The sequence below is a fragment of the Polypterus senegalus genome, chromosome 5 (assembly GCF_016835505.1).
Source record: "Polypterus senegalus isolate Bchr_013 chromosome 5, ASM1683550v1, whole genome shotgun sequence".
Classification (NCBI taxonomy): domain Eukaryota; kingdom Metazoa; phylum Chordata; class Cladistia; order Polypteriformes; family Polypteridae; genus Polypterus; species Polypterus senegalus.
The window spans coordinates 109,870,762-109,888,214 of NC_053158.1; the positions used below are offsets into that span (position 1 = coordinate 109,870,762).

General features: G+C 37.9%; 1 protein-coding gene across 2 annotated transcripts in view; it reads right to left on the minus strand.

Moving 5' to 3' along the window:
• The window catches only part of smarcd3a (SWI/SNF related, matrix associated, actin dependent regulator of chromatin, subfamily d, member 3a), a 496,564-nt gene that overhangs the window by 119,659 nt on the left and 359,452 nt on the right, over positions 1-17,453 (minus strand). For both annotated transcript variants that reach the window (XM_039753231.1, XM_039753232.1), the window contains exons 3-4: positions 13,244-13,286; positions 448-570 (exon numbers count right to left, since the gene is read on the minus strand). In XM_039753231.1, the coding sequence (XP_039609165.1) occupies positions 448-570; positions 13,244-13,286 (166 nt within the window). The remainder of the gene's footprint in view (positions 1-447; positions 571-13,243; positions 13,287-17,453) is intronic.

Sequence of the window (17,453 nt, forward strand, 5' to 3'; positions counted from 1 at the left end):
TTGGTGCAATAAATAGACTTTCAAATATTTTTTCACCTCTGGTACTGGAATCATTTATAGTTCCACTGGTGTACTTGCTTATGTTACTACATGTCCTGGTTCTGTTTAAACATCAGATTCTGGTTGTCACACAAAACAAAAAGCCAAAAGTATACTGGACACACATGCTGGGACAGAAGAAAGAATGACATAACAAATCTAAAAACCAGAATGAATCAGATGTTGTCACTTCTAGAAGGTTACAGGAAGGTAGCTGATTAACCTAAAGAAGTCTTCTTTGGAGCGATGAACAGCTTATTGTAAAACACAAAGTTATATATAAAATATAATGTTAAAGCAGGGACTGTGTACTTTCATATTCCATGGCCATTTTGAACACTTTAAAATAAGTTAATATTTTCCTTCAGTGCTACTATTACAGTAAATTTCTTTTCATCTTAAATATACCTTCATTGGCCTCTTTAATGCTTCTTGAATATCCACTCTTTTCCTCATGATGGTTTGGTCAAGTTTTCTCTCAAATGCTAGCAAATCCATGTAGGCCTGGGACTCTGGAACTAGCTCCCGTATCTGTCAGAGTAAAAAAAAAAAAAAAAAAAAACAACTGATGAAACACTTATGACTTTATTTTGGTTGCATGTAGCACTTGAACAAAATCTTTTTAGTAAATTAAGTATTGGGATCTTGAATTAAGTATGTAAAAGACCACACGTCAATGTTCAAGCATAAAGCCCTGAAAAAAATCAATTGTTTTCACTACAATAAACAGTGCAATGAATATGAACTTCATAAGCCAACACTAGAGATCTTTTGACACCAGATGCCTGCAAAGCTGGTACTGGAAAGATGGGTATTATTAAAATTAAACTAAAACTTTATGTAAGGGCCAACTAATTTGGTTTGTTTATATCATAGTGCCATTTCTTATTTATTTGTTTATTTATTATTTCTTATTATCTCAGTCCCTCCTGCTCCCAATTACAGTATGTGAATAGAGCTAAAAAAGCAAAAGCAGCACCAACAGAGCCTCAAAATAATTGAGTTACATTCAAGGATTCAAGAAATTTAACATTTAGATACACAAGTTGTGGAGGGGATTTAAACGGCTGCTCTCCGTAGCTGGATAGGAAAGTAATGTCTGAGTTTTTGGCCATCTGTTCGAGATAGGCCAGTCTTTCCAGGTTGGTTACTTTTGTGAATCATTACTATAGCGTTGCTATAGTTATTTGTTGTTGTAATAAATGGACAGTGGCGCAGTGCTGATTTTAAATAAATAATTGCACCCCATTAAGTGTATCGTGTAACGTTGTATCGTGATCGTGACTGAGAGAATGAAGTGGAAAAAAAAAGCTAACCTTTACAATTACCATAAAAACGTCAAATCGGGTATGAATTTACACTGGCGCTGTTAGTTATAGCCCGATCAGAAGAGGGGGAGGTGGTCAAGGGACAGCGTGAACATGACTTAGAGAATAAGACTGAAAAAAAGCTAACTTTTAGAAATGCCATACATTTACAGCTAATCTGACGCTGTTCGTTTTCAAATAATATTGCATTAGTGCGACAATGTTTTCTAATTGGTACTATTCAGGTCATAAAATGAGGTCTTTAAAATGTCACATATATTTGTCTCTTCCTTTTTTTTTCCGTCGCTGCTTTGACATTGTGCACCAGAAAGCGTGAGCTTATTCAGTGTTCCAGGAGCACGCAGGTGGCCGGTTGCTGTGTGCTATAACATGCTTGACTTGGTGGCGATCAACGCATATGTACTGTACAAGGCATGTATGGGGGCCACTGAGAAAAAAAGAGTGTTCATGGCTCACCTTGCAGAGGAGCTTCATCATCACTTCTTACAAGAAAAAGCGATGGATAAAGCAAAAGAGGATGCAACATCGACAAGCTTCTGTTCCAAAACCGCAGCTTCCCCAGCCCCTTAAGTATAATAACCACAGCCCAGAGAGAAGTGTGTACATTGCAACAGGTGGGTGTTTGAACTGTTAACATTAGAATCTGATTATTGCATGTAGTGCAGAACTGACCTCTCTGTACTATTCTTTCCTCTGCATGTCCTGGAGTAAAAGAAAATAAATAAAAATAAAAGAAACAGCATTACGCAGCAACTTTTCAGGACTGGTAAGATCAAAAAAAAAAAAAAAATGCAGTCACTGATTATAAGCGCAAGATGTTATGCGAATGAATATGAATAATGTTGCATCAGTACCATAATATTTTCCGAAATGTACTATACAGGTCATAAAATGAGTTATTCCAAATATTATATATACCTATGTTTTTTTGTCAGTGTGGCTTTGACATCATGGACCAGAAGGTGCATACCAATTCAGCGTGAGCAGGAACACTCAATAAAACTGAATTTAAAAAAATTCAAGTGATGGTGAGATACGAAGCAGGCAGATTCACCAGCGTTTGTATGTCAGCTTTTATGCATCCAGATCAGAGAATTTCCAGTTCCATTGTCTCAAAACACCACTCATATCTACAGTTATTCCCAGTTTCAGATAAAAAGTAACCACATCAGATCTGGGGCGGTTGGGGGATGTTGTATTGTGATCATGACTGAGAGAATAAAAGTGAAAAAAAAAAAAAACGCTAACATTTACAAGTACTATAAATTTACACCGACTGCTACAGGCCCAAATCTTTTTATTGTATCATATTAAGTTCATGTCTACATTTTGTTATCTATTACTAAAACATTAAAAACATTTCTGTTTTAACATTGTGTTTACACAGATTGTTATAGACAAAAAAAACACATCAAATTATTTCCCCTTACAATTATGAGTAGCTCACTCCCAGATAATCAATCAAGGCAGGAACTGGGAGAACTTCTTGTCCGTTCTAAGAGGGCGGTGGGGATGGTATAGCAGGCTGCTTGCTGTTTGGGCTTATCGACACATTTAGAAGACAAAAGACGCTGACGGAGAGGTGCCGGATTTACGAGTTTTTTCGTTGGCTCTGGTAATTCTAGTGTTAAACAGACTTAAAGGCACTGCCACACAAGTATCAGCCCTCTGTCTTCTTCATCAAGCCACCTCTTCAGGCAATCTCTTTTCCTTTGGCTTGTGGAATTGCCAGTCTGCAGTCAATGAAGCAAACCTTATTCCAGCTTTTGCCTCCCAACAGGGTCTACAAGTGCTGGGCTGGCTATGACAGAAACATGGATTCAGCCAGAAAACAGAGCAACGCTGACAGTAATTTCTCTCAGCTTCTCCCATATCAGCTATTCCATTGGTTGGGCTGGAGGGACAGGTATCCTTATGTCAAAGAACTGGAGATTCACTTTACTAGGTTCACTCAACTACACTACCTTTGAACTGCATGCAATTACTATCTGATATCTAATTAATATTAACATTGTTATTTATCGCCATTCATCTTTGCTGAAATGGTGGCACGGTGGGTAGTGCTGCTGCCTCGCAGTTAGGAGACCCGGGTTCGCTTTCCAGGTCCTCCCTGTGTGGAGTTTGCATGTTCTCCCCATGACTGCTTGGGTAACCTCCGGGTACTCCGGTTTTCTCCCACCATCCAAAGACGTGCAGGTTAGGTGCACTGGCGATTCTAAATTGTTCCTAGTGTGTGTGTGCGCTCTCTGCGGTGGGCTGGTGCCCTGCCCAGGGGTTTGTTTCCTGACCTGTGCCTTGTGTTGGCTGGGATTGGTTCCAGCAGACCCCTGTGACCCTGTAGTTAGGATATAACGGGTTGGATAATGGATGGATCTTTGCTAAAGATCTTCCTCAATGAACTGGATAGAAGGCTCTCTTCCCTCCCACATGGCAGCAGCCCAATTCTAAGCATCAGAGACCTGAACATCTAACTGATCAGTCCCACTGCAGATACAGACTCTGTCTTGATGATGTGTGTCCTCTCTCTTCCAGGCCTGCACGAAAAAGACTTGTGCTTTCTGAAGCACTTCAAAGTCAATGGACTGAACTTAGGACAACTGGAAGGAAATGGAGGAAGCCAAAGGCTAAGGCAGAACTAGATAAGTATCAATCCCTTTAATCATTCTTCTTTTCCATCATTACCAACACCAAGGTAAGTTGCTATCAGACCCGGATTCACAACACTATTGACACATGCTTGATATTCTCCACTTTTACCTCCATTCTTAATCCTCTACCTTTTTTCCACCCACCATGACTGCTGATGACTTTGCTATCTTTTTTTGGGAAAGGGTGACTGCCTGTCATTATGCCTTATGCCCAAGCATCCCCCAACATTTTCCATACTCTCTCCACTCTCTGCCACTGATGTTTTCATTGTCCTCTCCAATAACCACATCACCTGTCCATTTGACCTCATCTCCTCACATCTCCTTCAGGTTATTTCCCACTCACTCATTTCTGCAATTGCACACATTATTAACACAATCCATTATCCAACCCACTATATCCTAACTACAGGGTCATGGAGGTCTGCTGGAGCCAATCCCTGCCAACACAGGGCACAAAGCAGGAAACAAACCCTGGGCAGGGCACCAGCCCACCGCAGCATTATTAACACACTGTATCTAATCATGTATCCTCTTCTTTGTACAGAATGGATTGCTCCATCCTAACCAGTCTAGTTTCAAAAGGAACCACACTACTGAGACAGCTCTACTGATTGTGGCTGACCGCCTATGGTTAGCTATAGCTACCAACATGTCATCAGTCCTGGTCCTTCTAGGTCTCTCCTCTGCCTTTGACACAGTCAACCATGAGATTGTTCTTGCAATCCTCTCTGCCCTTGGCGTCACCTGGACTACTTTCAGATGGTTTGTGTCCTAAATTTGGATAGATCCTACTTCAACCAAAATGAAGGACCACCATCTACACAGCTTTTTGTTATTTTGGCCAGCCAGTCTGTTCAACTCCCCATCTCTGTACAGCCTGGCTCATTATCACTGACATCTACCAAGCAAATTTGCAACCTTGGGGTGCTGACTGATGACCAGCTTTGTTTCACTGACCATTTTTTCAACTGTCTCTAATTCATGCAGATTCGTTCCATATAAGATCCACAGAATCATACCTTATCTGACTGAGTGTGCAGCACAATATCTGGTCTAGGTTTTGGTCTCATCTGTCTTGATTACTGCAACTCACTACTTCATATAAGTAAAATACTTCCCTGCAACTGTAGTATCTGACATGGAGGCTGAACTGGGCAATCTGAAGTCACCACCCTGACCTGAAAGATTATATTAAATTTATTTTCAGTAATTAGATATGTGAAACAAGTTTAATGACCTTTTTGCCTGATTGAAGTGTAGGCTATAGTCAACTAACAAGCTACTTTATTACAAGTATACTTAATGTAGATGCTACTTGTTTATGGGTTTCTCAAAACCCCACTTAATTGACCACTTTACAAAGGAGTATAAAATAATACTTTGTTAACCCTAACCTACAAAAAAGCATCATAGTTCGATTGAAAATAGACCATAATATGGCAACAGATGTGGTCATTCGATGGGGTGAAATAAAGTTGTGAAAAACAATATGAAGTAAAAATGATAACATAATGGTAACCACATAAGACAAGAGAATAAATCAAGTACAAAAACATTTTTTTTCCATCTGCTTTTCAAAGCTTTATGGTATATTAGTTGTAGTGCTCCTTTACATGAGGTATTATGGTAGTTGAGCTTGTGCATGTGCCTTTTTTATCTGCTGCAAACTACTTCATTAAAGAAAGTGGAGTAATAAAATGAGAAAAAGAAATTGGAGGAGTTGTCACAGGCAATCAGAACATTAGTCAGAAAATCTGCTTTAATGAATTCAGGGTTTTTTTTTTTTTTTTTTGTAGTTTTATTAAAACGGACACCAATTGTCTGAATTTTGACAGGGAGTGAGCTTGTGCTTTGTAAATTAGTCAATTAGAAAAAGAGCAGATAAAGAAAAAATTGAAATTGTTGCTTAGCAAACAGTAGACTTGTTAGCTGAAAAGCAAAATTTATGTTTTACTTGTAAACTTGTTAAGCATGTTAGCTTTGTACCTTCTTGATAAACATCTTATGAATCTATGATATATCTGTGACCTTTTTTAAGTGTATGTAGTGTGTTTATGATTTGTTTCTTTGTGTTATACAGTAAAAGTTTTACTAAGATATAAGAACTGCATAATTACATTGATAATCCATATGTATAATTTCAACCATTAGAAATGTTTAGCTGGTACACTGTAAAAAAAAAAACAAAAAAACAAAAACACTGATATTAAAAAAAGTAAATTTATATTTTAACATCAAAATAAAATAGTGTAATTAATGATTAAAATGATTCAGAACTAAAACTGCATGCATATTTTACATTTAAGCAGGGTTTAAGGGCCGATTTATACTTCACGCTCAGAACGCGTACGTGCCCGCATCATGGCTGCCATGCGTTCCCAGCGTTCATTTTACGCATCCTCTGAGCAGGCCCTCAGAAATTAGCACGACGTGTGCGCAAGTTGCAGTACCAGCAAAAAGTCGGGGGGTACAGTGTGCTAAAAGTCGGAACGTGACGTCAGTGTCTCTGTTTACTATCTATATGTGACAGAAAGCCTCTATGCAAATCCTACGGGATGAATGCTTCGATGTGGTGAAGCAAAATGCCGACATACAGATGCATTCGTGGTGCTTTTATATTCAAGCATCGCATATTCCTGATCGTAATGACACAATACATTTTAAAAGTCTCACATACCATCTTTTGTGCCGTCATTTTTTTTTTTATTTTTACAATTTAACAACAGCAACATAATGTATAGCGCTATATTTGAGCCACTGAGAAAAAAATAAAGGACATGGTGAAAACCTGTATTTTGTGATTAAAGTGGAAATTTCGGCTTTAATCTCGAAATGTCCACTTTAACCTCGTAGTGTACTTTATCATTAATGCAGACCATTGTAAATGTCATCCCAGTTTTTAATCGCTACGAGTTTCTTGGACCTGACAGCAGCGGCAAGCAGCAATAGATCACCACACAGAATAAATTAAATGTATGATATTCCAACTCTCTGCATATTTAGAATCTTTAGATTTGTACTTGATACCACTTTCATGATGAAATGCATTAAAGTGTGCATGTTACATTTTACATATAATTTCATTTAAATAATGAATACTGTTAATAATTACACACATAGGGGTGTCATGGTGGTGGAGCGATAGCATTGCTGTCTCGCAGGCAGTTATGTTGCTGGTATTTCCTGCTTGTATTCCACACTGTGCTCCGGTTGACTTCCAAAGATATGCAGATTTGGGGATTTGGTGCCGCTAAAATGACGCTAGTGTATGCGAGTGCTTGTATTCACCTTGCGATGAACTGAGGCATCATCCAAGGACTGTTTCCCACTCGTGCCCAATGCTTGCTGGAATGGACACATCCCTGGATTGATGGATTAAATCAATAAACATAATTTTCAGAGATATTGTGGTAAGGTGTCATCAGAATTTAATGAGTGTTCTAGGCAATTCACAACACAGAGAAGCCGAACATGTTCTCACCGTGATAATATCTCGCACTGCCACCTGGTGGATTTCTCCAGATTTATGCAAAGTGCTGGGTTTGAGGTGTGGTGAACAGAAACACAATCAGAGAAAAAAAATGCATATTCTTTTGATTAGATTTTCTTTTAGCAGCCATACTCACTCTACAAACTAATTTATCCCCAATTCTTGTCCTTTCCTTTTATACCACCTCTGTTCATAATCGACTGCAATGCACAAAATGTCCTGGTGTCTGTAAAGGTAGATGCAAGCTTAGTGGACAGATTCTTTAAAACGTTTAAATAACAGAGAAATATTATCAACATATAAATCTAATTATTAACTGTGCAAATTACATTAACTTAAAATATATCTAGATAATAACATCATACAAACACAGGAAAGCATTTGATCATGAAAATTGCAAGAATTTCAAGTATAAATCTTTGTATTGTAAATTGTCTGAGAATTGTCATCATGTGAATTTAATTGCCTCTGTCTGGTGACAGCTGTCTGTCCCTGTGTTTGTTAGAGGTACTCCATTTAAGAAGCACTTAACGATTAACAAATAGGTTGGGGAGCAAATAGGTGTTGACTGGATACTGAGACATACTGACGTGCTGATTTCATCTTTGCAAATTAAGTAGAAGCAGCTGAGAGTTTTTGTATTCTTTGGTGTGAGAGTTAATTAAAAATACATTTTGTTTTTGGTTGCTGCTGGGAACCGTGCAGGAATTTTTAAAGCTTTTTTCCCTTTACAATTGTTTTTTGCTTTTTATTTTGCCCACACAAGAGTATAAGCTGCTGAGTGTTAGGATTGAGGTTAGGGGCTGAGAGTTTAGAAAAGTTGCTTGTCCTTTTTATTTGTATTCAAACTATATACTTTATACTTGCCACTGTTTCAGAGTTTAGATTTCAATATAACTTTAATCTAGTTTATCTTAATTTAACCTGACTTCATTTAGTTAAATTGTATTATTTTTATTATTATTCTGTTGTGTGTTTGCTTTTGTTTTGCACAATCTTGGAGTAGGCCAGTTTTTCATTTCAATGCATGTAATATTTGTATAACTGTGTATGCGATAAATAAAACTCTTGAATCTTGAACAAGCATCAGTGAGGTAGGGCAGTAAGCAGCAGTAGCTGACATCACGATCTCCGTAAGTAAATGACTGGCATCGTAGTAAGCAACAGAAATGGCGAGCACTGTAGGCCCTTCTGTTTTGTTGAAGGACATGCGTGTGGCAGATTGACAGGGAGGATGACACCAAACCTCTTGCTGCATCCAAACAGTGCCATCTTTTGGCTTTATGCCTGGTGTAGCTGTGTTGTTCTTATGTGTGACTGGACGTTGCATGCGGGGAGGGATTCTGCTCCTTTTCTCCGATGTGGAACCCTCATCCTCATCTGAGTTCACCTCTATTATAGCATGTATGTATCTGAAAACTAACAGTGTCAGATCCAGGGAAGTGTGAATGTGATTGAGAGAATAAAAGTGAATAATAAAACAAAAAGCTAACTTTCACAAGTACCATACATTTTCACTGGCTGTTACAGACTTAAATAAATCAAATGTATGTTTTTATTCTCTAATAGTCAAAATAATAGCCGCTTACTACTCAAAGCGTTAATGCATGAAAGACCTGGGATTGAACCCGCAACCGCTCGACTTGGAGGCAGCAGTTCCTACCTCTGCATCAACCAAGCAGACATAAGTATCCCAATTTCTTCTACTTTTGTTAAATTCTAGAAAAAAAGCGCACTTGTTTTATAATATCTGTGTCTTTTGTGAAAGTGTTTATTTCATATTTGGACTTCAGTCTTTACACATTATACACTTCACATCAGCATTTTGCAAGTTATTAGTTTCTGTTCTAGTTATGTGTTCAATATTTCTTGCCTCGCTTTTCCAGTCATCCAACATTTACACAGATCATTGAAGTCATGGAACACACATGAAATGTATTGTTCCAAATAACGATGTATTATTTACCCAATACAATTCAAAGCACCTCACACCCAGATAAACAGATCTGAGCTAAGAAAACTTGGTGTACGACTTTATAGAACACCCCCCACCCCAACACACACACACCACTTCTAGTCATGTGCCCAGGAAGTCACATGATACATAATATCACCATGCTTCACCTATACAAGAAGGGGCTGCACATCTGTACATACACTTGCGTTGCGTACATGTGAAACAATACAAATACTTTGTAGTAGTGCTATCTATGGTAAGTAAGCAATACAACTAGATACAGTACAACAAAAATCCTAAGCAGCAGGTTTGTATACTGGTGCTGAAAAAATACCAAAAAACAAAATTTTTAAAGTGTTATGGTAAGCAGTTTAGTACTTTTGGTACCAGAAGTGAATGTCAGGTTTAAAAGAACTTATACTCAGCACATCCTTCTTCTGCTTTTCAGTGAGCTAGAGAGAGACTTCACAGAACTCCCCCCACTGAAGATGCCATGGGGAAAATGCTCTTTGACACACTGGATACTTCACAGTGGGACCTGTCTCTCCAAGCTCCCTTTCATTATGCAGGTAAATTCAAAGCAGGAGATGTGGAGTACAGCCAGGCAAGCACGCATGCATTTATGCAGCACAACAGGGAAGCATGAGATTGTACTGTGCATGAGGTAGACATTGATTGTACAGAACAATGGAAAGACAAATGTGAAACGTAGGGTGGTAGAGTTGTGGTAGTGGCGTGTGCTGTGAAGCAGTGTTATCAATTAGTTGCTTGGTACTACTGTATTTTGGTACTGAGGTCCGAAAATTAGTATTGATACTAAACTCAAAATTTTGGTACTAATGCAACACTTCTAAGCAGTTGCTTGTAAGTTAAAAACCCTATTTACTTTAACAGTTTGAGAGAAGACTCAATAATGAATGAGAAATAAACATTTCCACTCTAAGTACTGCATAGTTTATCAAATTTGAAATGTACTCCAGGTTGCTATACAGTAATCCCTCCTCGATTGTGGGGGTTGCGTTCCAGAACCCCCCGCGACAGGTGAAAATCCACGAAGTAGAAACCATATGTTTGTATGGTTATTTTTATATATTTTAAGCCCTTAGAAACTCTCCCACACTGTTTATAAATATTCTCCACGCAGTTATACAGTAAACCCTCGTTTATAGCGGTTAATCCGCTCCAGACAGATAAATGAATTTCCACGAAGTAGGATTCTTTATTTATAAATCTAATATTTTCGCAGTTAGAGCATAGAAAACCTGTTTACGACCTTCTAAATAAGTTTTTTAACATTATTAGAGCCCAATACTGTAGATATGGAATAACACCCTTTAGTCAAAAGTTGGCAGTTGACAGTTCTTTCTCACAATTAAAAGAATGCAAACATATCTTCCTCTTCAAAGGAGTGTTCGTCAGGAGCAGAGAATGTCAGAGAGAGAGAGAAAAGTAAACAATCAAAAATCAATAGGGCTGTTGGGCTTTTAAGTATGCAAGCACCGCGATAAAGCGGCCACAATGAAAGGATCAATGTGAAGGTAGTCTTTAAGCATTTTTTAGAGGAGCGTCCGTATCTTCTAAGCAAACAGCCTCTGTGCAAACAGCCCCTCTGCTCACACCCCCTCCGTCAGGAGGAGAGAATTTCAGAGAGAGTGAGAGAGACAGAGAACAGCAAAAAAATCAAAAATCAAGCTGTTAGAGCTTTGAAGTGTGCAAAGCACTTTGCGGGAAGCATATCATTGAGGAGTTTTATTTAATACGTAATACGTGCTCTGATTGGGTAGCTTCTCAGCCATCCACCAATAGCGTCCCTTGTATGAAATCAACTGGGCAAACAAACTGAGGAAGCATGTACCATAAATTAAAGACCCATTGTCCAGAAATCCGAACCAGCGAAAAATCCGTGATATATATTTAGATATGCTTACATTTAAAATCCGCAATGGAGTGAAGCCGCGAAAGTTGAAGCATGATATAGCGAAGGATCACTGTACTGTATTATTCATAATATTACTATTAAATCTTTAAAAAGCATTTAATGAAAGAAATTCCAAATAAAACATGTAAAATGGGCTGTTCATCTGTTATAATATCTCTTGACTTTCTTATTGATGATTTCATTGCTTGACTCATTTGTATTTGCTATATGACAGATTTTTCTTCACAAGAGGTGTTAAAGATACAATATATTTTTTCCTTTATGTGAAAGAAAATAAAATTGTAGAATAATGTACATTGTGCTAATTATCTACAAATTAGTATAAGCTCTGAGGTGTACTAGATTCATACCAATCTGTTAAAATAAAAAATCATTCAATTAAAACAAGAGTTTGTAGTTTTTTGGTCTTAAAATGAGACAGGCAGTATACTTCATTTTCAATCATTAGGAAAATAAACAGGAAGTAGATGGCACACATCTAAGGATATTATAGAGTAAATGATTACACTATGATACTATAAGTAAAATCAGTACAAATAATTGTAATAACTCTACTTTAAACTGGTATTTGTATCATACACAAACTGTGTTTTAGAAAATATGTAACATGTATTTAAAAATGGTATTAGATTGGAACATTTAATACTTAAGTGTTACTAGAGTACTGTGATCAAGTATTTGAGTACAGAAAATAAAAATCTATCATATCAAACACCTTAGGAAACTCTGCATTTCTAAAGATTAAAAAGCAGGCAGAATGGCATGCACTCTGACAAGGTGTTAAAGCTTCTATTTACTTCTCAAGCCGTCTATTGTCTGGCTTGCCATCTGTAGCTCAAAGGCTGCTGCCCTCAAAGATTTGACATTCTCAGTATTTTAACTTAAAAAGAATTTACTTAAAATTTATTTTAAATCTTCTCACCATCACCTCTTATTAGGAAGGGTATTAATTAGCACAGTTAGTACCACACTTTGTAATGTGTACTTCAGTATGAAGTAAAATTTGCATTTTCATGATAAAAACTACAAGTTAGAAATAGTAATTCCAACACATACAAAAAAGGAGACAAACTGATTACTACAGGAAATGTCTCAAGTCATTTTCATGTGGGAAGTCTCCTTAAAATCTCTTGAAACATTTTCGCCTAGTCTGATCAGTAAAATGGACATGCAGCTAGGGTTAATACCTGATGCTTTTTATTTTAAAGTAACAGCAGACTTTCTAAATTACAAAAGAAAAAAATCTTGACTGGGTAAAAGCCTATTATCTTTGGGATTTTCTATAGATCATTTGGTAATTGTTACAAGATGCTGAGTAGCTTTATTTCTCATCAAGGATTGAATACAGTAGAAAAAAAAGACTAATGACTAATTTAGTCGATAGGTAACCACCCATACAATCAGGTCGGGACTCAGACTACGAATGCAATGAATACATATATATATATATATATATATATATATATATATATATATATATATATATATATATATATATATATATATATATCTTATGCAAATATGCACACACACCAGAAGCTGTAGTATACTGTAACTTCAAAGAAACAACTTGACTACATTTTAAAACGGACAGTTCAGCAACCAAGTTTGATGTATTAGGTATTTTTCATCAGCCAAAACAGCACTGAACCTCCTGTCATATTCTGGAATCTTAAGAATCTCAGTGTAACATCACAAAAACAAATTTTGCTCATCTCCCATCCTATCCATAGCTATGATAACATCCCATCCCCTAAAATTTCTTTAAAGCTATACCCCCAACTTATCTTTTGGTAATTTATTATTAAGCCCCCAAATTATTGTTTTCAGGAAGCTTACCCTCTGAGGGAGAATCTTGTCTGCCATTTTCCTCCTCTTGGCACTACGAAAAAAAGAAATAAAAAAAAGCATGTTACTATGGTGACAGATAGCGGAGTACACAGGCCATCTGCTAAATTACTGGGACACATCCAGACATTGTTCCCAGCTGTTTATAACTCTCCACCGATGGCAGCTGAAGCTTTCGCATTTTCAAGAGGCGAAAAGAGAGGCAAAGGAACCCATGCTGTCACGGTGCTGAGAATTGCGGCTCAGCAAGGCTGCAACTCAACCAATTTATTCTCACTCCAGCGTGCCACTTGTTAAAATTCATTGGGTTTTTTTTGGTTTTGTTTTTTCCCTCAAACCTGCAGACTTGTCAAGATTAAATTAGAATTTCGATCATCTGCTTATTAATCAGTCTGCCATTAAATAGGCATACTAAGTATTGTTCTGTTTTAGGCAGATGTGTTCATCTCTAAGTTTAACATAAATATCTGACAATAGTTTGCCAAAAACTGTCAGCTTATCCCAATTTGATCATGTTGGCAGTACAAAAGAGATTTTTGCAGTGGGTTATTACTTGTGTGATTAACTATACAATCAGCCAGTGACCCAAGTTAACTAGACATTCAAAATCAATTTTGATCACTTAACCTCTTCCCCCTTCCCTAAAATGTTAAGAACAAAACTAGAAATCAAGGTTTCAAATAAAGCTTTAAGATAATAAACAGCACTGGCCATCTACTTCATAAGGTACTCAATGCCTACACATTTATTACAAACATACTGTACATTGTTGACAAAAGACTCTGCTTTGTTTATAAATTTCTGATTTGTTTATAACTTTCTGTTTTGCTTTAACATGATTTATAGTATGGTTTTATGTCAGACAATAAAGCTGAATTACATAAGTGAATTATACTGGGCATTTTATTATTCAATGACTGACATATAGCCCCATAGGACCGTTCATTTCCTATACTCAATAAACCCTGATTTTTGAATTAAAGATAAATACATAATATCTTGTGAAATGTCTTAAATCATGGGAGGATAGTAGGAGTATATATATATATACTTACAGAAATGTAGTTAATATGAAGTTCAGTGTATTCTTTTACTGCATGCTTCCCTTTGGACTCAGATTATTGTGCTCATTTATAAAAAGAATTCAGTTAATACACAAAATGGCAATGAATACAAATAAATATTTACCTTTATGCAAATACTTTAATTCTGCTGTTAATTTCAATAATTTAATTAATTGTAGATTTTATTTTATTTATAAGGCTTCAAACACTAGCAATGTAATGTACAGTAAATTAAGGTAAAACAACTTGGCAATTAATGAGAAGAAAAATGTTATGATTTAAACAGACCCTAAAATAAATTTCTGGGGGCCTGTTATTTGAAAAGGGTGGGTTAAAAGTCAACAATATTCCTTCTCAACTGCCCAGACCATCCCTGGGTTTTGTACACCAGTGTCTTGAGTATAACTATAGTAGAATCACACAATGGTTTGATTTTGAGTTTGTCACCTTTCAGTGTCCTGGGTATGACGTTAAACTATATCCTGCCAATGTCCTCCATGGTTTCCCTGCAAATCAGGAAATCATGTAGGTTGGTGGCAGGATTGGCATTCCAGCCACCATAAGAAAAACTTCACGCAGCTCTGAGATGACAAGCAAGATTCCTTTCTGCTGTCCACGGAAATAGCTCTGCTGAAAGCATAGGAAGGTAGCTCATTTTAGGAAGGGGATGGAGGAAAGCCCTGGGAAGCCCCATCCCAGAAGAGTCAAAACTGTCAGACTGCCAATGAACTCAAGCTTGTCGGGAATCAGAGTTAGTGTGGTGCCGAGGCATCGCCCAGTGCACGGCAGCACGTGGAACCCAATTTGAGGTGGCCCATCCGTGTAGGCGTGTGGAACATCTTGTCTATCTGGCATGATGATTATCTTCCTCTGCTGTCGGAGGAGCTTCATGAACTCTGCATTTCAGTGACGGTACTCTCTGAGCTATGCAGACCCGGGACTGGTCAGATCTCTGTAGGTGGGTACACCTTTTATTGGTCTGGTGACTCTGTTGGCTGAGTGATGTCTCGGTGAGGGAGACATTTTATTTGCAACTACGCTCAGTGGTTGATGGGTGCCCGTGAAGTGACACTCTTCTGGTCATGGGTGACGTCAATGCAACCAGTGGCACTGACAGTGTTAGCTATGAGGATTTTGTTGGCCCCCTTTTGTCTGGTGACCGTGATGAAAATGGCTCCATGTTCCTTGACTTTGCAAAACATCAGGGGCTGCGGATTGCTGGCTCCAGTATCCTGCGCTGCATTGTTGGACTTGGTACTCCAATACTGGTGGTGTGGTGAAGGAGATCGATCACATCCTCATGGGCAGATGCTAGAGGCTCTTATAAAACTGCAGGGTCTACAGAAGTGTCCAACTTGTGAATTCTCACCTCAGACTTGTTGCTACTCTGAAGATCTAGCATAGGTCCAATAGGCTATCACCTACTAGGAAAATGAAGCTGGACCTGGCCAGACAACAAGATTAGGCTGTTTCTGACGAGTTTGCACGCAGTTTGTGTGAGGAACTTACAGAGTTGCGTGGGACTGCTGATCCTAATGTGATGTGGAAGGCAAGACCATGATGGTTGCTGAGGATTGTGTTGGTGTTACCAGTGTTCCCAGATGGAGATGTTTGATCTCACAGGGCTTTCTGAATATCATCGAAAGGAGTTGCAGTGCACGGCTTGATGGCAACTCTGGTCTGTACTGGAAACTGAAAAGGACGGCTGCAAGAAATCTGTGAGAAACTGACACACCATCTATGGTCTAGTGACCCATCCACTCCAAAGTGAATGAGAACATGAGGGCAACCATTAAGAAGGATATTAGAAAGGCTAAAAGACACTGGGGAGGAATATAGCAGATTAGCGAAAGATGAAACTAAGAGATTCTTTCAGTATTTTAATGGTAAAAGAAAAGTCAAGGAGGAGATGAAGTGCATCAGGAATAGTAAAGTAGAATTAAAAGATAAAGACAGTGAGAAATAGCGGACGCTCTAAACTTGCATTTGTTTTGGTCTTCACAAGTGGATAACTCCCAGCAGTAAACGGGACTGCTAAGGAGGTACGGAAGGATTTGGAAATTGTAGAGGAACAAGTATTGCTCAGATTAAATCAAACAAATCATCAGGACCAGATAATAATTACCCTCAAGTACTTAAGGGGGCTAGCGAGTACATATATAAACCCTTGACACATATTTTTAGGAAGTCACTGCAAATTGGGGAAGATTCTGAACGACTGGTAAATGGCAAATATTATCCTGTGAAAAAGGGTGACCGGGCAGATCCAAGCAACTATAGGCCAGTAAGTTTAACATTCATCACAAAAAAATTAATGGAATTATTAAGTTTATGATTGAGCAGCACATGGTAAGTACAAGAGTTTTTCTGAGCAGTAAGCATGGGTTCATAAGAGGGAGGTCGTGTTTAATTAACATGCTGGAATTCTATGAGGGAGCAACAAAAAGATATGATCAAAGTAGAGCATATGATATATTTATCTTGACATTCAGATAGCATTAGGCAGGTGCCACATGAGAAGTTGAACATCAAACTAAAAGAAGTGGGTGTTCAGGGTGATGTTTTCAGATGAGTGCAGAATTGGCTCAGACACAAGAAGCAGAGGGTGATGTGTGAAGAACCTTATCAGAATTGGCTGATGCTAAGAGTGGTGTTGTACAGGGGTATGTGCTAGGGCCGTTGCTATTTTTAATATATATAAATGATTTAGACTGGAATATAAGTAACAAGGTGGTTAAGTTTGCAGATGATACCAAGACAGGTAGACTGGGAGATAATTTGGAATCTGTTAAATCATTACAGAAGGACTTGGACAGCATACAGGCCTGGGCAGATTTGTGGCAGATGAAGTTTAATGTCAGTAAATGTAAAGTATTAAGTGTAGGAAGTAAAAATGTTAGGTTTAAATGTACAATAGGAGGTCTGAAAATCGAGAGTACACCTTATGGAAAAGGATTGGGAGTCGTAGTGGACCCGACAGTGTTTAGAAGCCATTAAGAAGGCAAACAGAATGTTAGGTTATATAGCACAATGCGTGTAATGAGTCCAAGGAGGTTATGCTTAAGCTTTAAAATGCACTGGTGAGGCCTCATCTGGAGTACTGTGTGCATGTGGTATGATGGGTCCATAGCTCAAAA